At 53.9% G+C, this 27,576-nt stretch overlaps 1 protein-coding gene across 2 annotated transcripts in view; it reads left to right on the plus strand.

The window, feature by feature from the left end:
- Positions 1-26,290, plus strand: part of LOC132231719 (G-protein coupled receptor 157-like) — a 42,926-nt gene extending 16,636 nt beyond the window's left edge. The window contains exons 1-12 of one of the 2 annotated variants that reach the window (XM_059691359.1): positions 7,425-7,571; positions 15,925-16,023; positions 16,573-16,733; positions 19,915-20,039; positions 21,947-22,099; positions 22,964-23,089; positions 23,208-23,395; positions 23,510-23,620; positions 24,102-24,203; positions 24,422-24,497; positions 24,955-25,082; positions 25,177-26,290. In XM_059691359.1, the coding sequence (XP_059547342.1) occupies positions 7,539-7,571; positions 15,925-16,023; positions 16,573-16,733; positions 19,915-20,039; positions 21,947-22,099; positions 22,964-23,089; positions 23,208-23,395; positions 23,510-23,620; positions 24,102-24,203; positions 24,422-24,497; positions 24,955-25,082; positions 25,177-25,722 (1,848 nt within the window). In that variant the 5' untranslated portion in view covers positions 7,425-7,538 and the 3' untranslated portion in view covers positions 25,723-26,290. Of the gene's footprint in view, positions 1-7,424; positions 7,572-15,924; positions 16,024-16,572; positions 16,734-19,914; positions 20,040-21,946; positions 22,100-22,963; positions 23,090-23,207; positions 23,396-23,509; positions 23,621-24,101; positions 24,204-24,421; positions 24,498-24,954; positions 25,083-25,176 lie in introns of those variants that run through there. The other variant, XM_059691358.1, reaches the window with a different exon arrangement.
- The last annotated feature ends 1,286 nt before the right edge of the window (positions 26,291-27,576 follow it).

Genomic DNA, 27,576 nt, shown 5'->3' on the forward strand with positions numbered 1-27,576 from the left:
GCCCTTTAACTTTCTCGGAAGTCCCGGAAGCCGGTGGCTAAGAACGGGACATGTAGATGTCACCGCCAGAGCCTTAGTGGGGGGCTGGAGCCTTAGTAGGGGGGCTGGAGCCTTAGTGGGGGGGCTGGAGCCTTAGTGGGGGGGGGCCTTAGTTGGGGGGCTGGAGCCTTAGTGGGGGGGGCTGGAGCCTTAGTGGGGGCTGGAGCCTTAGTGGGGGGCCTGGGCCTTAGTGGGGGCTGGAGCCTTGGGGGGGGCCAGGACCTTAGTGGGGGGGCTGGAGCCTTAGTGGGGGCTGGACCCTTAGATGGGGGGCTGGAGCCTTAGTGGGGGGGCTGGAGCCTTAGATGGGGGGGCTGGAGCCTTAGTGGGGGGGCTGGAGCCTTAGTGGGGGGCTGGAGCCTTAGTGTGGGGGCTGGAGCCTTAGTGGGGGGCTGGAGCCTTAGTGTGGGGGCTGGAGCCTTAGTGGGGGGGCTGGAGCCTTAGATGGGGGGCTGGAGCCTTAGTGGGGGGGCTGGAGCCTTAGTGGGGGGCTGGAGCCTTAGTGGGGGGCTGGAGCCTTAGTGTGGGGGCTGGAGCCTTAGTGGGGGGCTGGAGCCTTAGTGGGGGCTGGAGCCTTAGTGTGGGGGCTGGAGCCTTAGTGGGGGGCTGGAGCCTTAGTGGGGCCAGTACCACGTTATTCGCAGGTGTTACTCCCTGGGGCTCCGTGAGGGCTGTGCCACATGGACACGATTTTTGGAGCCTATAAAACGGTTCTGGATTAAAACCAAAGCCACGCCACCCTGTGGGTTCCTGTTTTACTCCGAAAAGCAACGTCTGTAACAGGAAGAGAACCTGAAGGCATGGCCGTCTGCAGAACTAGTCCGAAGTGCTCCTTTTCGGTCACCTTTAAAGTTTCGTTATGAAAATCAGCAGGAGGTGGGCATCCCCGTAGGATCCGAGGGGAAATCCCCTGGCAGAAACGGCCCGTGTCGGGGGAGCCGGGGGGGCCCCTGAAGCTGTGGCAGCAGGTCACGCCAGAGCCCGTGGAGACCCTCACGTTAGCTTCTGGGATGGAGCAGAAGTTCAGGGAGCAACTGAGGCTGAGGGTGGGCCACGAGGAAAGTTGCTGGGACAAGTCCTGCCCAGAAGGTCTCCCCCGCCACCCACCCCCAGTCCCGGGCTCAGCTGGGCGTTTCCCCAGACAGGCTGCAGCCAGAAACGGCCGGGGGCTCACGGGAGACATGGCTGGGTACCCTGCGCGCCCTCGAGTTCTCATCCCACGTGTCCGGAGCCCTGCTGTGCTGTCCGCCTCCGGAAACACCCCCGAGCAGCTGCACCTGGGACCTCCATCCCTGCAGCCCGCCTGTGGCTGCAGCTGGTGGAGGTGCTGCTGGGGGTGGTGGAGGCTGTGGGCAGGCGAGGGGCTTGTCCCTGGGCCTGGGCCTGAGGCCTGGGGCCAACCTGGGAGACCACAGCTGGTGGGCGTCGGGGCTGGAGGGTGTGAGGCTGCGGGAATGAAGTCACGCGGGGGAGGGGAGAGCCCAAGGTGGAGGCCGAGCACACAGCTGTGTGTTCCTTTTACACGTTCTCCTCGTCGCTGTCCCTGACGTTTATCCACCTTCACCCCCAGTTACAGACGCGTATCCTCAGCTGGAACAGGTGCTGTGGACTCAGACACTCTCTGAACCTTGGTCTTTATCACTATTTTAATCCTCACCCAAGGATATGTTTTTTTATTAGTTTTTAGAGAGGAAGGGAGAGAGGAACATTAACTGGCTGCCCTCCGCACGCGCCCGGATTGGGGGTTGAACCCGCAAAACGGGTCTGTGCTCTGACCAGGAATCAAACCCGCGACCCTTAGGCGCACGGGATGGTGCTCCCACCCACTGAGCCGCACCGGCCAGGGCTGATCCCTGGTCTTTTAAATCACGTTTACCAGGCACTTTTGCCTCTTTTTGCTTCAGAGTTGTTTTGTTTGGTTGGTTTGACTTGTTAATAAAGATTATTATTTGGCCCGGACTGAGGCTACAGGCAGAGCTCCCCACATGTTCACGACAAGAAGAAATATTTTTACAAACTTCCCTTTTATGGCATAATAACATAGCGTGAGGTTTCTTTGCACATGCAAAACTGTAAGGAAAACCCTGACCATTTAGGTTGACGCCAAAGTCCTGCTATTTTAAATGAAATAAGATAATCATGTTCCCTTTGCGTGTTTGCTGAGCGGATTGCCTGTGATGGCGGGACTGGGGCAGGGTGGCTCCGCAGGACCTGTGCTCCGGGGGCTGCCCCAGAGCCTTCCACGTGGGGACCCTCCTCGGTGGGGCATGGAGTCAAGTAGGCGGCCGCCCTGGAGGCGTAGTTTCTCCCATGTTTGCCTGATAGGATCACAGGTGTGTGTGTGGGAGGGGGTGGGGGGGCCATGGCTTTAGAATACAGAGTCCCAGGCCCTGTCCGATATCAGTACTAACAGGTCTGAGTTCCAAGGACCCACAGCTTGGGGCTAGACTCTCATGAGGGCGACACCCCAGCACTGAGCCCTCCCCGCACACCTCTGCCCACCGCAGCGGCAGCTCCAGGCCTTGGGGCCAGGGACAGCGGGTGCCCACGGCTCTTCCTGCGGGCAGCGGCCTGGTTCTGAGCCGGTCTGCCCAGCCCACACAGCCCCGCCTTCGAGTCCTCCTTCTTTCTTCTTCTCCCCTCCTCCTCCTCCTCCTTCTCCTCCTTCTCCTTCTCCTTCAACTGCTGTATCCTGGGAACGTGGCTCCTCCAAAACGCTGCTTGGTGATTTGTTCTACTTTCTGGGTTTTGTGAAGTTAAAAATACATTAACTGTCAAGAGAAGGAGAAGACAGGCCACAGACGGAGAAAATATTTGCAAAAGACACAGCAGCGCATCTCCACGAGAGGGCGCCGTGGGGAGCAGCCTCACTCTGAGGCACAGGCAGGCCGCTGCTCCGGGGTGGTGCGTGTGCCCCTGGAGAACCCGCGTCCTCCCGTGTGGCGCACAGAAACAACAGGGGTGAAGGGGAAACGGGTTGAGGCCGGCCACGCGGATCCGTGCAAGCTCTTCACCAGAACGCGAACAAAAGCAAGAGCCGTTTAATGAAGTCAGCAGCCTGGGTGAGGCCCCACTGACGTTCGCACCCAGGCGCTCAGGGGCCCACGTTCTCTCCTTTAAGACCAGGGCCTGAAGGCCGTTCATTTCCAAGAGAGAGCCCATTCCTCAAAATGTAAAACAGGACCCAGGCCAGTCAATGAAAATGTCTTCACAGCTTCTTCAAGGGTTAGGCCCTTCCCGTTCTCCCTCCTGACAGGTTTCCGGGCAAATGTTGGAGGGTTCCATCAGTGAGAACCAGACTCAGCCGCAAGCGACAGAAAGCAAAACGGAGGAACATGTCATGTTAAGTTCAGGCAGGGGTCCGGGGCTGACATAGTGCCCCACAGGGTAGGGACCCAGGCTCCTACCATCTTGTCGCTCTGTTCCGTGTGGCCTCAACCTCGGGGTCAATGCCGGGGGCACCCTCATTTCAGGCAGCAGGGCTGGAGAAAGGGGCAGAGAAGAGAGCAAGGTTCCTGGAAGCCACCACCCACATGACACCTTTGCATATGTGGCATTAGACAGAACCGAGTCATTTGTCCATCCAAGTTCAGGGAGGAGGGGGAGAGGCAGTCTTTATTTTGGCAGCCGCAGGTTCTGGCCCAGGTAATTCCGTTACTATTGAAGAGGGACTGAGCAAATGGATTCGGGAGCCACAGCAGTCTACAACTGCAGCCCATGGTAAAACTTTAAAATTCCAGAACATTCCTAAGTAGAGGTGAGATGCCAGTGACCTGAAGTTCTGGTACCATTGTCTGGTCTCAAAACAACCCAGCGATTGCCAGTCTGCTTTGAGGTGCTAATTCAACAAGTTACGTTCTGGTTAAATTTTCCTATGTAAATTTTTGTCAATTCTGAAAAGCTTCATTTTCAAAAGGATCATTTTTTTCTTTTTCATTTTATTCCAACACTAATACAGAAATTCTCTTATTTCCCCTCATCATCATACTGTCAGTCACCAAGTTCCATCAACTTGACATCCTAACTGTCTCTCAAACGTATCCTCTAATCTCTTGCACATCATCTTTCAGCTATTCCACAGCGGAGAGCTGCCCCCATTCCTCTCCCCCAAACCCATCGGCCTCTTGTCCCCCTCAAGGGCTAGTTAACTTTTATAAACACAAAGCTGAGCACTCTCCAAAACTCTTAATGCCTCCTCTCTGCCCCTAGAACAAAAATCAAGCTCCTTAACAAGGGCCACAAGGGCTAACTGTCGTCTGGCCCCGCCCATCTCACCAGCTTCCTTCTCCCTTCACTCTTCCTCTCCGTGCTCTGTTCTTGAACCACACTGACCTTACCATTTCTTTAAGACATTTTTATTGATTTCAGAGAGGAAGGGAGAGGGGGAGAGAGAAAGAGAAACATCAACAATGAGAGAGAATCATTGATCGGCTGCCTCCTACTGGGGATCGAGTGCGCAACCTGGGCATGTACCCTGACTGGGAATCGAACCATGACCTCCTGGTTCATAGGTTGAAGCTCAACCATGGAGCACCCCGGCCGGGCTGAACTTACAATCTCTTGACGGCATCACACTTTCTTCTGCCGCAGGGCCTCGGCACCAACTGTCCCCTGTCTGGGGGGCTCTCTCTGCCGCCCCATCCCTACCCCCTTTGCCTGGGTGAGCTCTCCTTCCTTCCTTCCCATCTCAGCTCAAGCTCGCTTTTTTAAGGAAGCCTTCCGTGACCACCCCACCCGCTCCCTGGTCTTTAGAGCCCGTCTGTAGTTATAAATTCATCAATGTGTTTATTTGACCAAGTCATGTTTCCTCACCCAGAGTTAAGTTGCATGAGGCCAGAGCCGTGTTTATCCTTTGCGCCCCATTGCACCCCCTCTGCCACAGTCGCAGGCTCAGTGAAATAAACGTAAGCACATGCGAGGACCCACGTCACCTGGAACCCCACACCCCTGCGCAACCACTGTCTTCAGATTCTGTAAATCCTCTCAAACTGTGTGCTGACATGGTTACATTTCATAACATGGAAGGTGTTCGTCATAAATAGCAGAAGCGATTGGGGAATGGAGATCTGAGACCCGCACCCTCAGGTCAGAGTCCTTGGCCAGCCAGGATGCTTGGCCAGGCTTTGCCCACGGTGGGAGGTCAGCGAGAGGGCCTCACGCAGGCCCCTGTGGGAAAGAGGAGCCCTACGAGGATGGAACCCTAACAGGATGTCCCCGGGGTGGACCACACCGTGGGGGGCGGGGAAGGAATGTCCGGGAGGCCTTGCTGCACCGGGTGTGGCCCCTGCAGCTGTCCGCTGCCCCCTGACCTTGACAGATGACTCGCCGGCTCTCCTAGAGGTCGTTTCCAAGCACAATCAGTTCCCTGGAAATCTGAACGCGCGTTCCCGGTCCCGGGACACACCTCAGCCTGCTCTCTGCACCCAGACGAAAGGCCGGGCTGCTCACTGCGCATTAGTCACCGCAAACCGCCTCCCATCGCCGGTCCCGAGGGTCCACGCCGGACGCAGGCAGGCGGGCGGGGGCGAGGCCACTGTGGGCGACTCAGAGACCACGCCCGGTCCCGGCTCCCGTGGGTAATTCACAAACACCAGAGCTCCCGAAACCCAAAGGACCACCTGCAGGGGGCGAGCCGGGCCACACTCCCGGTCAGCGGGGGCAGAGGCCTGGGAGGACCCGGGTGGGGACGATCCCCGCCTCGGACCAGGGCCACCCCTCCCTGCCCCCGCCCGGAGCCTCCATCAGGCCCCACGGTGCCCGGGGCAGGGAGGGGCTGCTGGGCGCCACTCGGGGGTCCCGGGCCAGAAGGAGGCTGGAGACCGGACCGGACGGACCCGACGGCGTCGGAGCCCCCGCAGCCCGCGCCCGCGGCGATGACCGCATCACGCGGCACCGCCCGCCCGGATCCTCGCGCTGCGCTCCTGGGAGGCGTTGGTGACGACGCGTGTTTCCTGGGACGGGCAGGAGCTCGGTACCGCGGCCGCAGCTCCCGGGGGTCACCCGTGGGCCTAGGCTCCCGTCGGGGAAGTCGAGGCAGGGTAGGCGGGAGTGGACTCGGGTGGGAGGCAGGGTTTCCGGTTCCCCACCCCCCGCCGGACTTCTGCAAACGCGTGCCATTTGTTGTGTTTGCACGCCTGTAGCGACACCCCTCCCCCCACCCACCGTGCATTTCCTCGGAGAAGCCGTCATAACTCTTCGCAACCATTGGAACCCTCCGGCCTTGCCCGGCTTTAGGTGGAAATCGTTGTCTTCTGGCTGGTCCGTCCTCCCTTTTATTCATTCATTAAATGTGTTTTTATTGATTTCAGAGAGGAAGGGAGAGGGAGAGAAACATCCATGAGGAGAGAGAATCGTGGATCGGCTGCCTCCTGCACCCCCACACTGGGGATTGGTTCCGCTACCCCGGCCTGCGCCCTGATGGGGAACTGAACTATGACCTCCTGGTTCATCGGTGGATGTTCAACCACCGAGCCAGGCCGGCCGGGCCAGTCCTCCCTTTTAAATAGGGACACAGGGACCACCCACCCCCGTCACACACGCACACGGGCTATTACACCCTCACCCTCTTCACAGCCCCCCACACGGCGGAGCGGACCACAAACCCCAGGGTTGCTGCTGAGGCCGGAGCTGCGCCTGACTCCCAGGTAATTGCACTTGAAGGTGAAGGAGGCGAAGAAATGGCCAAAGGAATTGGATTTGTGCCTCGGCCAGTACAGCAGGCGCCTGTCCTGGGAAGACGCCAGTCTGCAGGCCTCCTGGGACTTTGGATTTTGGCCCCTGGGCCGCTCTGCCCGGGGCCACGGAGCACGTGCCCGCAGGGGGTCTGGCGGTGGCCTGGCCACGCGTGGGGGACCCAGACCCGCAGCCGTGACTCACCCTCCTTGCCCTGCTGATAAAGGGCTTGGAGAGATCGATTGTGTTTTCAATAGTGATCATTGCACAGAGAATAACAGCTCTGGGCCACTTCCGAAGGAAAACAAACCCTCCAAGGAAGTGCTGCGTAGTCTCGGGTAGAGACAGGGCAAGGGGGGGGGGGGGGGCGCTCGGCTGCCTGGCAGGGACCACTTCCTGGAGCCACTCTGGCTCCCTTGACCCCAGTGCTGAGGGGATGGCAGCTCTTGCTTTCTTCCCATGTGTTTGTGACAGAAATACCCTTCCAGTCACTCACCACGAGCCTGGCTGGTGAGGCTCACGCAGTGGGGACCGCAGACTGTGTGCCCACCGGGAAGGCGCTGGGCCCGCAGCCCCGGGCGGGTGTGTGCGCCCATGTGCCTACTTGCTGAGCTAAGCCCCAGGCATTTAAAAGGAGAAGTGAGAGGAGGCAGCCCTGGCTTTCTGAAAGGCTTACTCGGCCTTAGGCTATAAAAACGTGATTGGCCGGTTGGCCGGTTGGCCGGGACTTCACTGGCCAAAGTGCAGCCTGGTGTCTTCTCTCTCCAAGCAGCACCTTCGCTCTTCTGGCTGAAAGCAAGTAAGCGGCACATCTTCCTGGAGCGAGGATGGAGGAGAAGGGCACGGTCAAGAGGGAAGGGGTAAGTCCTGGGAAAGGGCGTGGAGCAGCCCCCAGGGCCAGGGGGCCGGGGCCAGGGGGGCCGGGGCCAGGCAGCCTTGCAGGGGGACCTCCTGGGAGCTCGGGCGGGGGAGCTCTGTTTCGTGCGACCTGCCCTCACCGTTCACCCAGCAGCTGGGCTTTTGCGGTGACGAGAGAAAGGAGGCATTTGGGGCCTTTGGATCTGAGATCCTTCGGGAATTATGCGGCTGGAGCAGCCTTGACAAGTACCTGCAGCCAAATTGAAGGGACTCGGGGATTCATCTGCCCCAACTTCCTTCACCAAAAGAACCTGAGGTGAAGGGACCCCAAACCAGCCACAGACTCCTTAGACATGGCTGGTGAGGGGGTTTTCCTCCTGTGTTTTGAGGAAACCCTCAAAACAGACTTTTACAATTAACCTTTTCAGCAGGTAACATAACGGAGCCAACATGAATTTAGACGCAGAAAAGATGCTGCAGGAGTTGAATGTAATTCACACCTGTAGCGGAGCTTCCCTACCTTTTAGATGATGAGGCCCCCCCCCCTCCTTTTTTTTGGAGACAAAGGTTTTCCTGGACCTGCTGTTAGACCAGTGGTTCTCAACCTTGGCTGCACATGAGAACCACCTGGGAATCTTATTAAAATCCCGATTTCTGGGCCTCATCCTCCGGAACTTCTGTTTCTTTGTTATGGGGTGGGGCCACAACATTAGTAACAAAGAAACAGAATTTCCTGAGGGTGAGGCCCAGAAATCAAGATTTTTAAAAGATTCCCAATAAAACATATTAAAAAAAAAAAATTAAGGCCCTAACCGGTTAGGCTCAATGGATAGAGCGTCGGCCTGCGGACTCAAGGGTTCCAGGTTCGATTCTGATCAAGGGCATGTACCTTGGTTGCGGGCATATACCCAGTAGAGAGTGTGCAGGAGGCAGCTGATCGATGTTTCTCTCTCATCGATGTTTCTAACTCTCTATCCCTCTTCCTTCCTGTCTGTAAAAAAAAATCAATAAAATATATTTGTTTAAAAAGATTCCCAGGTGATTCTCATGTGCAGCCATGGTTGAGAACCGCTGTGTTAGAGTTCAGAGTCTCGTGCTTGAGGAAAATGCGTAGAAAGAAAGATAATATAAATATATGAATGCTCTTCAGGATTTGTATTTTGTGCATCACAACAGCATATGTTTATATTTATGGGAGGAGAAGTGCATATCTGAGCAAATTATTGTTTATTCGGTTATGATTGTGAGCCTGGCCATAGGCAGGTTTGGAGCGTGCTCTGTACTGGGAGGTAGAGGTACCGGAATTCATTCCTGCTCCGTCCTATTCTAAATGTGGGGACTTGGGCAAGTTATGTAACTGCTCTGCGCCCCAGTTTTCTCATCCATAAAGTGGGTATAATAACCATGCCCTCTCCTAGGGCTGCTGGAACAATTAAATGACAGAGTGCATGGAAATTACCTGTCACATAATGAATTCCCCATAATAAATGTTCTGACTTTTCGATCACTGTTTAGAGCTGGGCACTGGTGACCTCTGGGCCAGGTAATTCTCTGCTGTGGGTGCTGCCCTGGGTGCGGGGGGGCGCGGGGGGAGTGGGGAGGCGGGGCGGCAGCATCCCTGGTCTGCCTCCCCAGCGGCCAGTGGCACTCCCGTCCCAAGGAGAATGAATCACTGCTTCCGAGATCACTGAGCACCGGGATTATCTTGTTTGATTTTCACAACTAAGACGGTGCTGGTGGAGTGTGAGCCCCTCTACTCTATCGAAAAGGGACTGGGAGGTCACGGGAGGCCCTGGTCTGGTCTGTGTCCCCTCTTCCAAGAGAAATGCACCGCCCAGGTGTGGCCCCAGGTGAGTGCAGAAGACGGACAGGTCCCCGTGTGGTGGTGCCTGAGAGTGAACAATGCATTTGAAAGGACATAATTAAAAGGGTCACATGCAAAAGGCATGGGATGATCACAGCTGCCTGCCGCCTCTTCTCCGGGAAGGAAGCCTCCAGCATCAGGGCAATGCAGCTCCCCGCCCCGGGGCCGCCTGAGGGTGGACCTGCCCCTTTGGGCAGGTGCTGAGCTTCCTGGGAGATAGCAAAGCAAAACTCTCCACTGGTGACTAATTGTAAGCGTCTGCAAATCATTAAGCCAAGCGGAGCGGAGATTTGGGAGCCAAGGAACGGTGGAGGGACCAGCGGGGCTGCAGGGAGCGGGGCTGGGCTGGGTGGCTGCGTGACCCCGGCCTCACTGCCTTTGGGTTCCTCATATGTAACGAGAAAAGCATCCGCCTGATGTGCCTCAAGGACTTTCTGTCAGGAAGAGACTTTTAGTCAAAAGAAAACAATAAAATGGATTTAAAAAAATGCCAAAGTGCTTTGGAAATGAAGTGAAAATGCATATTTTCTGTGTACGGAGTCGTTGTCGTCCCCCCCCCCCCCCCCCCCCCCCCGCCTCCCGCCAACTAGTTCAGCGGCGTTGAGCAAGCAACTTTCCCTCTGGGTCCTCGCTGTCAATAGTTAACGTGATAGGTGTGGCTCTGGGCGGTTTATACGCGGGTGGGCAGCTGAGGGTTATTGCCAACAATAAAGAACTCTGTGCCGAGCGGGCCGGGGCCAGCACACAGGGCCGGCCACGTGAGCGCCTCCAGATTGTACCTAAGTGCCCCGTGCCCCTGGCCCGTCTTCTGGTTAATAAAGCTCTTGTAGTCCTCACACCCGGCAGGTCGTTTTCCGTACCAACAGCCGTCAGTCTCCTTTTGCCCATCCCTGTATATGAACGCCTTTATTCTTTTTCTTTTTAATCCTCACCTGAGGATATTTCCTCCATTGATTTCTAAAGAGAGTGGAATGAAGGCGGGGGGGGGGGGGGGGGGCGGGGGGAGGGAGAGAGAGAGAGAAACATTGACGTGGGGAACCTGCAACCGATGGATGTGCCCTTGACAGGGAACCTAACCCAAGACCCTAAGGTCCACAGGCTGGCGCTCTAACCACTGAGCGAACCGGCCAGGGATGAACTCATTTATTCTTCACATCAATCCTGTGAGGAAGGTAGTGTCATTGTCCCCACTTTTTAAAAAATATTTTTTTTATTGATTTCAGAGAGGAAGGGAGAGAGATAGAAACATCAATGATTCTCATCATTGATCAGCTGGCTCCTGCACACCCCCCACTGGGTGTGCCCTTGACTGGAATTGAACCTGGGGCCCTTCAGTCCACAGGCCAATGCTCTATCCACTGAGCCAAACTGGCCAGGGCTCGTTGTCCCCATTTTAGAGGTGAAGGAGCCGGGACACAGAGAAGCTCAGCAACTGGCCCAAGGCCACACAGCCAGCAGCAGGAGAGTGGGGATTCGACCCCAGGCTCTTGGGCTGCAGCCGCTGTGCTCTGAAACCCAGTGACAAGACAAGGCACCGCCAGCCCCCGCCCCCACATGGACCTCACTGTCTCTTTGTAAAACTTGGGGTCCCACAGTGTGGTAACATGATGTCCAGTGTTGACAACACTCACTTTCCAGTGATATTTCATTCTACCTGGGGATTCCTGACGAGGAAAGTCTTATACAGAGCGTGTCTCCGATGGTGGGAAGGGAGTGGACACAGATGCCTAAGGGAGCTGACTTGGGCAGATTCCTTCCTGGCCTCCTCGCTCACACCTGCCAGAGGGCCCGCCCTGCAGACGGGTGTTTTACGAGAGTCTCAGTGTTCCCAGCACGAGGCAAAACAGGAAGCCAGCGGAGCATGGGCACGCGGGAGGTGGTGCGGGCGGTGGTTCCTAGTTTCTCCCAAATCCCAAAGTAAAAGAAAGGAACGAGAAGAGAAAAAAGAAATCTGAAGCCCTGGCTTTCTTTTACATGCCTTTCTCATACATCACCTTTAGTGAGAGTATAACACACAACTCACCATTTAGAGCAGTGGTTCTCAACCTTCTGGCCCTTTCAATACAGCTCCTCATGTTGTGACCCAACCATAAAATTATTTCCGTCGCTACTTCATAACTGTAATGTTGCTACTGTTATGAATCGTAATGTAAATATCTGATATGCAGGATGGTCTTAGGCGACCCCTGTGAAAGAGTCATTTGACCGCCAAAGGGGTCACGACCCACAGGTTGAGAACCGCTGGTTTAAAGTATATAATCAGTGTAGACTCACAGAACTGTACAACCACCACCACAAGCAGCTTTAGAACGTTTTTGTTTTGTTTTGTTTTGTTTTGAGTATTTTGGGTTGTTTTTATTGTAGTTTATTTCTAATATTATGCCATCGTGGTCTGAGAAGATGCTTGGTATGATTTCAATCTTGAATTTGGGGAGACTTTGTTTGTGACCCAATATGTGGTCTATTTTTGAATATGTCCCATGAGCCCTTGAGAAGAATGTATATTCTGTGGCTTTGGGGTGAAGTGTTCTGAAGATGTCAATTAAGTCCATCTGATCTAGTGAGTCATTTAGGATTGCTGTTTCTTTGCTGATTGTTTGTCTAGAGGATTTATCCAGTGATGTCAGTGGTGTATTAAAGTCCCCTACTACGATTGTATTGTTGTCGATCTCTCCTTTGATATCTTCCAGGAGTTTTTTTATGTATGTGGGTGCTCCTGCATTGGGTGCATATATGTTTATCAGGGTTATATCCTCTTGCTGTATTGATCCCTTTAGTATTATGAAGTGGCCTTCCTTATCTCTTGTTATGGCCTTCACTTTGAGGTCTATTTTGTCCGATATAAGTATTGCTACGCCAGCTTTTTTTTCATTCCCATTTGCCTGAAAGATATTTTTCCATCCCTTCACTTTCAGTCTGTGTGAGTCCCTTCTTCTGAGGTGGGTCTCTTGTAGACAGCAAATGTATGGGTCATGTTTTTTTATCCATTCAGCCACTCAATGTCTTTTGGTTGGAGCATTTAGTCTGTTTACGTTTAAAGTTATTATTGAAAGATACTTGTTTGTAGCCATTTCTTTTTTTGTGTGGCTGTTTTCTTTCTGAGCTTTTTATTTCTCCTTTTTACACCAGTCCCTTTAGCATTTCTTGAATTGCTGGCTTGGTGGTGATAAACTCCCTTAGCCTTTTTTTGTCTGTGAAGCTTCTTATTTCTCCTTCAATTTTGAATGATAGCCTTGCTGGATAGAGTATTCTTGAATTCAGTCCTTTGCTTTGCATCACTTTGTAAATTTCAGTCCATTCTTTTCTGGCCTGATGTGTTTCTGTTGAGAAATCATTTGATAATCTAATGGGAGATCCCTTGAATGTAACTTTCCATCTCTCTCTTGCAGCCTGTAAGATTCTCTCTTTGTCCTGAACATTTGCCATGGTAATTATGATGTGTCTTGGTGTGGGTCTTTTCGGGTTCACCTTGTTTGGGACTCTCTGTACTTGTGTGACTTTTTTCTTCTCCACCTCAGAGAAGTTTTCTGATACTATTTCTTCAAATAGGTTTTCTAACCCTTGTTCCTCTTTCTGTTGTTCTGGCACCCCTATTATTCGTATGTTGTTTCGTTTCATGTTGTCCCATAGCTCCCTTAGGCTCTCCTCCTGTCTTTTAATTTTTTTCTCCAATTGCTGTTCAGTTTGGGTGCGTTTTGTTTCCCTGTCTTCTAATTCGCTAATTCGGTCCTCCGCTTCTCCTAGTCTACTGTTGAAACTTTCAATGGTGTTTTTTATTGCAGCTATATCACTCCTCATTTCTTCTTGGTTCTTATATAATTTATTGATTTTTTCATCTGTTTCTTCTTGCTTCTTGCATAAGTTGTTGATTTTTTCCTCCATCCGGTTTATGCACTCTAGGACTCTTAATCTGAATTCTTTTTCTGTCATGTTGCATGCCTCTGTATCACTTAGCTGCTTTTCTGGCAAGTCCTCCTTTTCTTTCCTTTGGGGGTTTCTTTGTCTACCCATGTTTGATCGTACCGCCATATCTAGATGTTGAGTCATTCAGTGGCTGCTCCTTGGGTGGCAGTGGCTCCTCGGACTGTGGTTGCTCCTCGGGCGGTTGTGGTATCAGCTGCTCCTCAGTTGGTAGCAGCTCCTCTCGTGGGTGCTGTTCACAGTTGTGGTGGCTCCTCTGGCTGGTGGGGGGAGGCTTCACACACAGCTGCTGTTCCTCAGACAGAGGATGTGGTGATCAGGAGGCTGCTGTTCCTTGGATGGGGGCAGGCTACACAAGCCCAAGTTCTGTCAGAACGTTTTTTATCAACCCTAAAAAACCTAGACTCATTTTTAGCCACTCCATATTCCCCACCCTCCCTTCCTCCTCTCCCCAACCCTAGGCAACCACTGATTTATCTTCTGTGTCTATGGACTTGCCTATCCCAGACAGTTTGCAGAGTTAGAACCAGGCAGTGGGTCACTTCTGTCACTGGCCTCTTTCATTTATCATGCACTCAAGGTTCATCCATATTGTAGCATGTATCAGTGCGTCATCCCCTTTTATGGCCAAAACATATTCCATCGTATGGATAGACCACATTTTGTTTATCCGTTCATTAGCGGATGGACATCTGGGTTGTTTCCACTTTTGGCGGTTATGAATAATGCTGCTGTGAACATTCATGTTCAAATTTCTATGAGTATGTTTTCATTTCTCTGGGGTCTGTGCCTAGGAGTGGAATTGCTGAGTCATTTGCTGACCTTATGTTTAATTTAGTGAGGGACTGGCCGACTTTTCCAAAGTGGCTGCGCCTTTTTACATTCCTACCAGAAATGGTAGAGGGTTTCTCCGCATCTCTGTCAACACTTATTATTCTCTGTCTTATTGATTTTGACCATTCCAGTGAGTGAGAAGGGGCCTACATGTCCTGCATCTCAGGTGGGGTGCATGTGGGTATGTGTGTGGGTGTGCCTCCTGCCTCTGGAAAATACAGGGTAAGGTGGCAACAGCCCTGAAACCCGCCTTGCCTCCTGGGCACCATCACCTGCCCCCCCTTTTGTCACGCTCACCCCAGAGGATGGTGAGGACCAAGGACGGGAAACTGGAGCCCACTGCTCCTTCACAGGCTGCTTGTCTGCGGCTCTGACCTCCCTCACCAGAACTTCTGAGGAATTACCTCGGCTCATTCATTTGGTGGATGGAGGAGGAGAAGGCGAAGTTTCACTCACAGCTTTGTGCCTGACCAGGGCTCCTGGCTGGTCCGCTCCAGCTCTGCGGGGGCTGACTCCTCTTTCCTCAGGGCATCACAACAAGGCACGGGTGGCCTGTTCTCTCTCTGTCCTGCTCCTCACTTCTCACAGGAGGTCTTCTTTAGATCAGACGGGACACTGCCCACAGGACCACAGGAGCACCCAGCTTGCCCCATGTGGCACAGGCCCCACATGGCAGGGGGTGCGTGAACGAAGGTCTTGAATGGAGGGTTCCAACAGCCGTGTCCGGGCCCAGCCCAGTCAGCAGATTCTCTCTGAGGCTGGATGCTTTTCTAATTCATCCTTTCAATAACTCTGGGAGTGGTACCATCCTCATTTTAAAGATGAGGAAACTGCCCTGGCTGGTGTGGCTCATTGGTTGGAGCATCATCCTGGGTGGCAGGTTCGATTCCTGGTTGGGGCACAGGCCCCGGTAGCAGGTTCAATCCCCAGCTGGTGCTCATGTGGGAGGTGGCCTGATTGATCTTTCTCACACTGATGTTTCTCTCTCAAATCAATACATTTTTTTAAAAAAATAAAGATTAAACTGAAGATGGTGGGAATTAAGCTGGAAGGTGGCAGTGGGCAAATTCAAAGTGAGATCTGTAGAGTCCAGGAGCAACGTTCTTGCCGCTTTCATTTTTCTCCCGCTCGGCTCGAAGGACTGCCTTAGATGAAGGCTCGGTTTCCTCGAGCATCAGGGGTTATGTGTGTGTCGGGGTCCCCAGGAGTCTGTATGTAAACAGCTTCTCGCTGTGCCCTCTGTCTGTGACAGCGAAAGTGCAGCGGCTCAGGGACTTGCTCAGTGGCCCTAAATAATGTAAACCGCTTGCGTTTTTCCTCTCTGAGTTCTAGGGCTGTTGGCAAATGCAGCCACGCCGCAGGAATGCGCAGAAGCGACTCAGACACTAGATGGGGTGTTCCAATAGGTCCCTCGGTGTCTCTCTGACCCAGTGTATCTCAACTGGGGTTTGGGGGGCATTTAGCAATGTCTGGAGACATTAGGGTTGTCACAGATGGTGGAGGGGTGCTCCTACAATGCATATAGGACAGTCCCCCATAACCGGGGATTGTCCAGCCCTGAGTGCTCCTGTGGCGGAAGCCTGTCCTAACCCCAGGTGAGCAGAGGTCGGGTTTCAAGACCAGGGAGCCGATGAAAGATGCAGATCTTCCAGTTCCATTCCGTCTCCCTACAAGACGTGGAACCAAATCGGGCCCCCCGCGGGCTCCTGACCTCACCGTGACCTATCCTCCCGCAGAGGCTGACGTCGGTGCTTGTCCTGGCCACCCTGATCTCGGCCTTCGGGTCCTCCTTCCAGTACGGCTACAATGTGGCCGCTATCAACTCCCCTTCAGAGGTAGGTCTCTGCGGGGAGCGAGACCCGGCCCCCACGACCCAGGGAGGTGGGTTTGGGGCAGCCCGGGCCCTGGGGGTGGGGGTGGGGGGCGCAGGGTGGGACTGCACACAGGTGGAGGGCACGCAATGGGTCCTGGAGGAAAGGGACACCACGCAGGCCCCAGGGGACTGGCGGACACAGGACAGGGGGATGAGCCAGGGCCCAGGCCTGGCTGGACCCCCGGGGGGCTGGCCTTGATCTCCCGCAGCCTTGCCATCTACGGAGGCGTCCGGAGCAGCAGAGATCACCTACTGGACTGGAAGATGGGAGTCAGTCCTCTCTGGTGTTAGAAACATCCGGGCAGTTTGCCTCCCAGAGGCCTCGAGGCCCTCCCCAGGGGGCCCCTGCGCCCTGCTGTTAATACACCGTTGTCCTCCCCCCTCTCCTCCATCTAACAATGTCCGTATCCGCGTGCCCAGGCTGTCCCCTCGTGGGCCCAACAGCTCACGTTGCTCTTTCTGCAAAACCGGGTCACATTATGCGGGCCTTCTGTTCTGCTTCGTTCTCCAGCTCATGAAAGCATTTTACAATGAGACCTACTATGATCGGACCACTTACTACCTGAGCGACTTCTCCTTGACGCTCCTGTGGTCTCTGTCTGTGTCCATGTTCCCCTTCGGCGGCCTCGTCGGGTCCCTCATGGTCGGCTTCTTGGTGAATAAACTTGGGAGGTAAGGAGAAGTGCACGTTCAGCTTCGCAAAACGATACAGCCTATCGGAGCTTAAGACCTAGCCTCCCGAGGAAACCCTTACTGTAAGGTGAGGCGAAGCCACGGAGCTGATTTCTGTTTTGTGATGTGGCCTTAAGACCAGATGTTGGCCAAGTGTTGGGGTCGTAGGCCAGGTCTTGGGGGGCTGAATAGGAAGTGGCAGGTCTCAGGCTCCGGGCGGACACAGAGCAAGCAGAGCGCTCCAGGGCCAGGCCTCCTCCCACTGTCTCTGTTCCCTAACCTGGAAGGTTTCGTGTTTGCTTGTTTGTTTGTTTTTGTGTGGATAGTTTTGTACCAAAACCAAAACTGAGCTCTCTCTCTCTCTCTCTCTTTTTTTTGCCTTTGGAAGAGTCAAACCCCAGATGACATGGCCAAGAGGCCAGTCCCAACGTAAATCACAGCATGGGGTTCTTGAACTCTGGCCCCTTGTTCTTCCACCTTGAGAACAAGGAATATGAAAAATTTAGCCCAAACTAAATTCCTGTGAAACTCTGAAATGGCTGGGATTACCAGGCACTTCCCTGTGGCCCCAGGGCCCCTTTCATTGGGGGTGTAGTGGCTGTCAAGGTGGGGCTTATATCTTTGTCCCTGATTCTGGAAGCATTGGAAGTTCTGTTATTTGATTCCAAAAACGGTCCCTAAGTCATCCCACTGCCCCATGTAAATTGCGTGGGCCCAAGAGACCAGCCTTGTGCTAAACAGCATTTAAGAGCTCCTCCCCTGACCCCCTCTTCACGGATGAGTGCAGGGAGGCTGAGCGGGATCAAGTGCCCGTTCTTGGCCACAGATCTAATAGCTCAGGAGTCAAGGCAAGGCCAGAACCCGGACTTCGGTTCTTTCTCCAATTCTTTTCAAAAAGAGTCTGCGAGCCCTGGCCGGTTTGGCTCAGTGGATAGAGCGTCGACCTGCGGACTGAAAGGTCCCGGGTTCGTTTCCGGCCAAGGGCACATGCCTGGGTCACGGGCTTGATCCCCAGTAGGGGCTGTGCAGGAGGCAGCCAATCAATGATTCTCTCTCATCATTGATGTTTCTATCTCTTCCTCCCTCTCCCTTCCTCTCTGAAATCAATAAAGAAATATATATATTTTAGAAAGAGTCTGCGAATAGGAACACACAGCCTCTGCTCTGGGACCTCAGGTCCTCGGGTCTTCCTGGGAGCTTGGCATTGAACTCAGCGTTCCCCGTGGGCCTCGGGGAGCAGGACCCCGGTCAGGTCACAGTGGGAGCTGCAGGACCCTCCTCCTTGAGGGACTTGCGGTTCCGTCCACAATGGAGCCGACCGCGGCTGGGTCAGCTGTCTGCTTGGGAATGTGATGAACGCTATTTCACTGTGTATGGTGTTCTTCACAATTCACAGGTGTTCCTTAAATAACAGCAGCAACTAGCATTTTCTGTGCCAGGCTTTATCTTGAGTGCTTTTAGGGTTATTAATTCCTCTAATCCTTCCAAAAGCCATCCCCTTTTCAAAGACGGGGAAAACAGGGGGCAGGGAGATGCTGTAGCAACCCAAGATGACACAGCTGGGGGCAGTTTCACTTCTGAGCTGGTGCAAGTCACCACCACACTGTCCTCTGTTATATCGGGCAAACAGCTTCTCAATCCGTTGTTTTATTTTTTAATCATACATACAGTAGTATTTTTTAACATAAAAATTTTCATTGTTCAAGTAGTCAACTTTAATTTACAGTTTTTGTTTTTTTGTGTCTTAAGACAACCTTTTAAAAAACATATATATATATTTTATTGATTTTTTACAGAGAGGAAGGGAGAAGGATAGAGAGCTTGAAACATCAATGAGAGAGAAACATCCCTGCCTTCTGCACACCCCCTACTGGGGATGTGCCTGCAAACCAAGGTACATGCCCTTGACCGGAATCGAACCAGGGACCCTTCAGTCTGCAGGCCGACGCTCTATCCACTGAGTCAAATCAGTCAGGGCTTAAGACAGCCTTTTACCTTCCTGGAGACATAAGGATAGCATTCTGTAATTTAAAAAATAATTCAACAGTTTTGTTTTTCCCAGATAGACCTGGAATTTTGTTTTGTATATGGTGAGTGGTGAGAGACAGCTCATTTTTTTGCACCTAAAATCTGTATAATTTTGTTATCAGTGTCACCCCAATAAATTCAATAAAACATAAAAATACAGTGAGTACTGATAGGAAAGAACTAAAAAAAACCTAATTTTTTCCATGTGAAAGGTCCATTATTCTTAAATTTCGTATTCATGTCCCTTTCCTCTTCTGTGTTAATTTTGAAATCATTTTATCAAAATCCCTGAAAAAAATTCTCCTTGGCTTTGCTTTCATGTTTGTCATAGGTTTTTAGGAGACTTCACCTTTATCAGCTTACAGAAGTTCTATTTATAGGTTAATGCTGTTTTTTTAAATCATAATATCAAATTTTATGGACTTCTTTTGCAGCTTCAATTGATAATCTTATATTTTCCCCAGTATAATCTTTTTAAAAAATATTTTTTTTATTGATTTCAGAGAGGAAGGGAGGAGAGAAACACCAATGATAAGAGAGAAACATTAATCGGCTGCCTCCTGCACGCCCCCTACTGGAGATTGAGCCTGCAACCCAGGCATGTGCCCTTGACCAGAATTGAACCTGGGTTAATTCTGCAGGCCAACACTCTACCCACTGAGCCAAACCAGCTAGAGCTCCAGTATAATCTTTAATATGGTATTTATATATGCCAAAGAATTCTAGCTGAGTCCTTTGGCATCTATGTTGATAAGTGAGGTTGGCTCATACTTTTCTTCTAATGTTCTTACCCAGTTGAGTTTTCAGATTATACCCAAATCATGACAGCCCATGATTGCAAAACCTTGTACTGTATTCCTGGATCCTGGATCCTGCTGTCACCAGGCACACACTTGGTGAACCTTAGACCAATTTGGTTTTTACTTTTGTTTTGTTTTTAATGTATTGATTTTAGAAAGAGGAAGGAGGGGGGGAGAGAGAGTGAGAGAGAAAAACATTGATTTGTTTTCCACTTATTGAGGCATTCATTGGCTGCTTCTTGCATGTGCCCTGACTGGAGATGGGGCCCACAGCCTTGGTGTATCAGGATGATGCTCTAACCCCCGGAGCTGCCTGGCCAGGACCGGCCTGGCTGACGTGCTGTCCTCGGCAGGAAAGGGACCTTGCTGCTGAACAACGTCTTCTCCATCGTGCCCGCCATCTTGATGGGTTCCAGTGAAGCTGTCCACTCGTTTGAGATAATCATTCTCTCCAGGCTGCTGGTGGGCATCTGTGCAGGTAAGCCAGGCGGCACTGCCTGCTGAGCTGTGACTGACAGCCGTCACCAGGAGGGAGGACAGGGGCCAACCTGGGGTCTCTGAGGCCAGACCACGCTGTCCCTCTGTGCTGTCGTGAGCCAGGCTCCAGTGCGGACAGTAGGCGGATCCCCCCTGATGTTTCCTGCAAAGCAAGCTGTTCTTTGAAAGACTGAGACACAGATAGAATCTTAGGTTCCGGAGGGTCCTTCCACCCCAGTCCTTTATCTCGGGGTGTTCTCAACAGCAGGCCGGGACCTGCGAGAGGGTGGTGACATCGTTTATAGAGCAGTGTTTCTGTGTGTGTGTGTGTGTCTGTGTGTGTGTCTGTGTGTGTGATTAGTCCTCACCCAAGGATATTTTTCCATTGACTTTTAGAGAGAGTGGGAGAGGGAGAGAGAGAGCAAAACATCAGTGTGAAAGAGACACTGATTGGTTGCTTTCCACACAACCCCAGTGTGTGCCCTTGACCGCAATCGAACCCGGGACCCTTCAGTCTGAGGGTCGACGCTCTATCCACTGAGCCACACCGGCTCAGGCAGTGAGCAATGTTTTGTTTTTTGAATAGAGTCCACTGTGTCACTATCTTTTGAAACTTCGGTTCCAATTATCTACCTGCGTACGAATGAGACCCGGGTTGCAATGTAAAATGTATTTCTGTAGCTTTTACTGTGGGTTGTGGCCAAAAAAGCTTGAGGAACAATCAAATGCATGGGTCCCTCTAATGCAGCGGTTCTCAACCTGTGGGTTGCGCCCCCTTTTGGGGTTGAACGACCCTTTCACAGGGGTCGCCTAAGACCATCGGAAAACACATACATAATTACATATTGTTTTTGTGATTAATCACTATGCTTTAATTATGTTCAATTTGTAACCATGAAAATACATCCTGCGTATCAGATATTTACATGACGATTCATAACAGTAGCAAAATTACAGTTACGAAGTAGCAACGAAAATAATTTTATGGTTGGGGGTCACCACAACATGAGGAACTGTATTAAAGGGTCGCGGCAATAGGAAGGTTGAGAACCACTGCTCTAACGGAAGGAGTTAATGGCAGCAACCTCTCCACTTTTATAAAGAATTGAGAGTTTGCAAAGGGCTCACCGTGGCTTCTATTTCACTCCCTCCCTCCATGCCCACCTGCTGGGCAGGGGAAGGGCCTGCCTGCGGCCTCTCCCCTTGGGAGCCCTGGAGCTGCTTTGCAAACCCCCGCAGAGCCGGGCCCCCAGGCTGTCCTGCTGGTGGTGATGGGAAAACCCCTACGGCGGCTTCCGATGGAAGAGGGGTGGGGAGAGCCTGCGCTGGCCTCCCTGGAGCCCATGCTCTCCCGTAGGCAGCGTCTGCCAGGCCGCTCAAGGTGAGTGAGGGGTAGAGTCAGGAGGCACCACTGCTGGGCCAGGCACCTGCAGGTGGGCACCCGAGGGTGAACGCCCTTACCCCTCCCCCCGCCCCGGGCACCTCACTTATCTGCTCCACTTGCCAAGTAACTGTTTCTCCTTCCAAACACGGGGACAGGGACAGACAATTGGGCCGATGTCAGTGAACCCCTTGCCTGAAGTTAACTGAGCACAGGGGAGACTCGGGGCTTTTCTTCTCCGAGACCAAGCCAGTTAGCGGGAGACCTGAAGCCAGGCTGGCTCATGCCTGCAGGTGACACCAGTCAAGAAAGTGAGGCCCCAGTCCATGAGCCTCTTTGGTCAGACTACGTTCTCCTTCCTCAAAGTTCAGAGGACCAAGAATGAAAAGGGGTGTTTGCTTACTGGGCAGTTTTCTGAAAGTTTCAGCCCAATCACGTGACTGCTGAGTGAGAACGAGCGTGTGGAGGCCGCGGCCCGGCCCCCGCCACACCAGTGCTTCCTGATCCTGTCGTTTCACCTCCTCCAGGTCTGTCTTCCAACGTCGTCCCTATGTACCTGGGGGAGCTGTCCCCCAAGAACCTGAGGGGAGCCCTGGGGGTGGTGCCCCAGCTCTTCATCACCGTGGGCATCCTCGTGGCCCAGATCCTGGGCCTTCGGAGTCTCCTTGCAAACGAGAAAGGTAAGCACGGCTGCCTCCAGGCCACAGCCCTCCCTCCGCTCAGTGGACGGGTGTTCTGCAAGCTGGGCTTTTCTCTCTGCTCGGCTGGCTGGCCCCCTGGCCACCACGCTGCCCTGGTCAGCGAGGTGCTGGTGACAGACTGGCTGACATGCTCTAGCCCCTTAGGACCGGGGTGAGGCGGCTTGGAGGGAGCACGAAGCCTCCTGGCTTCCCCCTGGCCTGCTGGGGCTGTCCATACCAGGGCCAAGGCAGAGTTGATGTTCCATTTCTGACTCTGCGGCAGGGCCCACCGGGTAGACGATGGCACCCGGCCTGGCATTGGTGAGACGGCGCCTGTGAATCTGGCTTCCTTGCCAGTGCAGCGTAGAATCCATGTTGTGAACTCACCATGATTTGTGTTCCCGTTCTACCACACGGGCTGGCATCGCTCCCGGGTTTTATTCAACAGTCGGGGGTGCTCTGCCCATTCTAATTTGCGTGCCCAGGTGGCCGGGCCTCCCCCTGAGCAGGTAGCGGGGTCAGAGCTGAGGGGCTCAGCAACCCCAGCTCCACCGGCCTGTCCTCCAAGGACGCCACGTGTCCACACGACGACCGTGGAGACTTCCCAGTTGCCCACATTCTCGCCGGCACTTGGGGTTGTCGGTTTTTCACTTTGTCCCCCTGGTAGGTGGGCACTGGCGGGTCATCACCACCCCTCTTGTATGCATCTGCAGGGTGTTAAGCGTCCTCCTGGGTGCTGGGGACACGGGGATGGGAAGGCTGCTCCCAGGAGAACCCATCCGGGTGATGGGGCAGAGTGGCCGGCTGGGTGCTGTGGGGGTGCTTGGCTGGCACCTCTGAGAGTGGCGCCCATCCCCCTTGCAGGCTGGCCCATCCTCCTCGGGGTGACTGGGATCCCCGCGGCTCTGCAGCTCCTGCTGCTGCCCTTCTTCCCGGAGAGCCCCAGGTACCTGCTGGTTCAGAAGAAAAACCCCGAAGCGGCCAGGAAAGGTGAGGCTCTCTTGGGGGAGGTGGGGGGCTGGGGGTGGGGAGGACAGGGCTGCAGCGTCTTTGCTCTGGGGAAGCCGTGGGCCCCCTCAGACGCCGCCCCCCTGGTCCCCTCCCTCAGCCCTGAAAAGGCTGCGTGGCTGGGACGACGTGGAAGACGAGATGGAGGAGATCCGGCTGGAGGACGAGGCCGAGAAGGCTGCGGGCTTCATCTCCATAGTGAAGCTGTTCAGGATCAGGTCCCTGCGCTGGCAGCTCATCTCCATCATCGTCCTCATGGGCGGCCAGCAGCTGTCGGGAGTGAACGCGGTAGGGGGCGGCCTGGGACTGGGGCGGCCTGGGGTGAGGGGACCTGGGGTGGGGCCACGGGCTCTGGGCAGGCAGTGGCCTGGCCAGCCCACCAGCATTGCGGTTGCCTTCCAGATCTACTACTACGCGGACGAGATCTACAAGAACGCGGGGGTGGCAGAAGATAACGTCCAGTATGTGACGGCGGGCACGGGGGCTGTCAACGTGGCGATAACCATTTTAGCTGTGAGTGTCCCCGGGGGCTGAGTGCCCTCGGCTGCCCAGGGTGGAGGGCGCCTTGAGAATGGGAGTCCTGGCCCAGGAAGCAGCCCTCCGTCCCTTCACGTGTCGCCTCTGGGCTCTGCTCAGGTGACAGCCTGTCTCTTACGGGAGCTGGCCTATGGCTCTTCAAAGACGGAGACAACCCCGCCCTCGGCCCCAAAGCTCCCACTGTGCGAGTGGCGCTTCCTGGAGGCCACTGCCCGTGCCAGGGCCTCAACATGATGGAGCAAAGGGGACCCTTGGACTGCGCAGTGCTGGGCCCACTGGCCATTCAGGGACACACCCCTGGGGCACACCATGCATGGGCTCCTCACGGTGCCCCTCAGAGGGGGTGTGCGCAATGGGCGGGCAAAGAGCTTCCTGCAAAGGCCGCTCCAGGCTGGGGTGTGTGTGGGGGGGGATCATGGCTCCTGAGCCCCCGCTTTTCCTGGCCCCTCCCCTCCAGGTGTTCGTGGTGGAGCTTTTGGGGAGGAGAATGCTGCTGCTCCTGGGCTTCTCCATCTGCTGCTCCGCCTGCTGCGTGCTCACGGCCGCTCTGGTTCTGCAGGTGAGAGGGTGCGGCCCCCACGCCCCGCCTCCGGCAGCCCACTGCCCACTTCCAGTGGCAAGAGGTGGCACCTCCTGTTGAAGGAGGAGCTTGGTGCCATCCTTGCTCGGCCTGGGCAGAGCAGCCGGCCCTCTGGGAGCTGAGATTCCTGGCGCTCCCTGTCCCAGGCTGTCTCTGTCTGCGCTGCCCTGTGTGACCCAACTCTGTTCCCCCCACAGACCACCGTCTCCTGGATGCCTTACCTCAGCATCGGCTGTGTCCTCATCTACGTCATAGGACACGCCCTGGGGCCCAGTATGTACCCAGAGCTGGTTCTCCTCCCACTGCCCACTCCCGCACCATCAGCCGTAGGAGCTCCCGGCTTGAGCTCCCTGGAGGGGCTCTGGGGGCCCCTGTTCCTGCTGCAGTGGGGTGTGGGCAGAGCCTACTTAGAGCAGAAACAGTAAAGCGGCTGTGTAGGCTGAAACACGCTGCCCTGGGGGATTACACGCTGCCCCCCACCCCCCCATGGGATTGGGGTTGAGAGGCTAACAGATGGTCAGCCCTTTGGGGACATGGTAGGATGTCACATACTGTGCTGAACTCTGGCTTCTGGCCTTCTGACCCTGCTGCTGCACGCCGAGTCCTGGAGACTCACCACGCCGGCCCTGCACCATACCCTGAGGCCCTTGACACCCAGCAGGGGCTCCAGGACCCTCGGTGGGCGTGCTCTGCCTTCAGCGAGTGCAGCTCTCCCTCTTCCACCCCGCAGGTCCCATCCCCGCGCTGATCATCACCGAGATCTTCCTGCAGTCCTCCCGGTCCTCCGCCTACATGGTGGGGGGCAGCGTCCACTGGCTCAGCAACTTCACGGTGGGCTTGCTCTTCCCCTTCATTCAGGTAAGTGTGACCTGGGGGCCCTGGGCCCCCGACATCCTCACGCAGGAAAGGGAGAACCTCTTCCAGAAAGTGAGCCTGGCTCCCCTTCCCGCAGGAGGGCCTCGGGCCCTACAGCTTCATCATTTTTGGTGGGGTGTGTTTTCTCACCACCGTCTTCGTGTTCCTGGTGATCCCCGAGACCAAGGGCAAGACATTCATGGAGATCAACCAGACCTTCGCCAAGAGGAATCATGTGTCCGAGGTGTACCCAGAAAATGAGGAGCTAAAGGAGATTCCGGAGGAACGCAAGAAACTTCCGGAGGAAATGGAACTTCCGGAGGAGACAGAACTTCCGGGGAAACGGAAGGAACTTCCGGGGGAGCAAAAGGAACTTCCGGAGAAGCTCAAGTCCGTCTCGGAGGAACTAAACTTGGTGTCGGAGGGACTAAAGGAACTTCCGGAGGGAGTGAAGTCCGCGTTGGAGGGACTAAAGGAACTTCCGGAGGAACTGAAGTCCGCGTCGGGGGGACTAAAGGAACTTCCGGCGAAACTGCAGTCCGTGTCGGAGGATCTAAGGGCAGTTTCAGAGGCGCTGAAGGCCGTGGCCGAGGAACGTCAGGAGGAACTACAGGAGCTTTCGCCCTCCGCCTCGGAGCAGTAACTCGGGGGGTAGGCGCCTGCTAAGTGGTCGGCGGCGTGGAGCCCCCTTCTTGGGTTTTTTTCTGAGTAACAGTTGTCTGTAAATATCCAGAACGAGGCCAGTCCAGTGGGGGGTGCAGGCCCCAAAGGGCTTCCGTGCAGTTACGAAAGCCAGACTGCCCCCTCCCCAGGCCCCAGTCACAGTGAGCAGCCGTCCTCCCGCCACGGCGGGGTTCGCCTTTGTGCGGCTCCTGTAACACCGGCTTTTAGGACAAAAAGCATTAGTGCGGTGGTGAGAGAGAAGGAATCCAATTTGGCCAGAGAAGCAATCCTTTCTCCAACCCCGTGGGTCTTCTGGGGGCCACGGGCCTGTGTTCAGAGCAGAATTCATCCTCTTGTCGGATCCACCTCCAGCATCGCCGCTCCGGGAAAGTGTGCGGTCGCAAGCAACGATGTCCAGGAAGGTGGAGAGCAGGTCCCTACGGAGACTTGAACCAAGTCAGGGATTGTTAATCCTGAATTATACTGTTAGAGGACAGTGGAATTGCCTCTGAATACTCAATAAAACAAATGCGATCATTTTTCACCAAGATGTGCTGCTTTTCTATGAGCAGATGGGAGGAGGGGGGTATTTCCCGCTGCTGCAAGCATTTTGACTGCACTAGAGTGTAAGCCCATTAAGAACACGGGTTTGTCCTGTTTTGTTGATCCCGGAGTCCCCACTGCCTGGAGCAGGCATGAAGGAGGCACTCAGGCAGTATCTTCTGGAAGAGGAGGAGAAAGGAGAGATGAGGTGGTTGCAAAGTTGTGAGTTTTTAAATTTGAGATTGGGGAAGCCTCTCCATGTCTTCAGGTACATAGGGAACACCGAGCGGTCCTGAAGGTGAGATGGGGAGGGAGGGAGGGAAGTGGGTGTGCCCCCCACAGATGCAGCAGAGCTAGAAGCTTTGCATAGAGACCTGGTGTGTGAAGAGGGCATGTGCAAGAAGATGGAGAAAACTGAGGCGTGGGAAAGGAAAGTGGAGAGAACACCTACTAAATAGAAAATCTGGTATTGGGGGGCAGGGGGCGGGCAAAAGCTCAGAACCAGGTGGGACAGAAGTGGGATTGGGCACAGCTTTTGTGGGGGGAGAATGATCAATTAAATAACCTATAAGAGTGTTGAAGACACAGACCAAGTAAATAGCAAAATGCTGGGGTTGAACCATCCTTGACCTTCTGCAGCAGGGATCTGCAGTGTGGAGCTGGCCACAAAAACAGCCAAAGATGGAAGCTCTCAACTCTGGGGAGTAGTAAGGCTGGCATGTGGGAAGACAAGGGAGTGTGGTGTTATTAATTCAGCTCAGGTTACCTGCAACGTCTCATACACAGGAAAGCTGTAGAGTCCATGACTCTGGGGGTCTACCCCCTGGGGTCAACCTTGGTTCTGCCACTTAGTAATTGCATATCTTGGCTAAAACTTTTCTGTATCTTCTGGCTTTTCTGTACCTCAGTTTCCTCTTCTGTTAAATGGGAGTAATAAATGTCTCACATGGTTGGTTATGAGAATTCAATGATGTGTTTAGATCAGTGCCTGGGGTATATTAAACACTTATTTATTTTTTAATTAATTTATTTTTTTAAATTAAATCGTTGTTGTTGAAAGTATTACATATGCCCTCCTTTTTCCTCCATTGACCCCTTTTAGCCCACCCCCACTGCCCTCCCCAGGCCTTCACCACCCTATTGTCTGTGTTCATGGGTTATGCATATATACATTTAAGTTCTTTGATCTCTTCCCACCTACCCACCCTCCCCCGTCTTCCCTCTGAAGTCTGTTCTATGCTTCCATGTCTCTGGATCTATTTTTGTTCATCAGTTTATTTTGTTCATTAGA

This window comes from Myotis daubentonii, chromosome 3, assembly GCF_963259705.1.
Source record: "Myotis daubentonii chromosome 3, mMyoDau2.1, whole genome shotgun sequence".
Taxonomy (NCBI): domain Eukaryota; kingdom Metazoa; phylum Chordata; class Mammalia; order Chiroptera; family Vespertilionidae; genus Myotis; species Myotis daubentonii.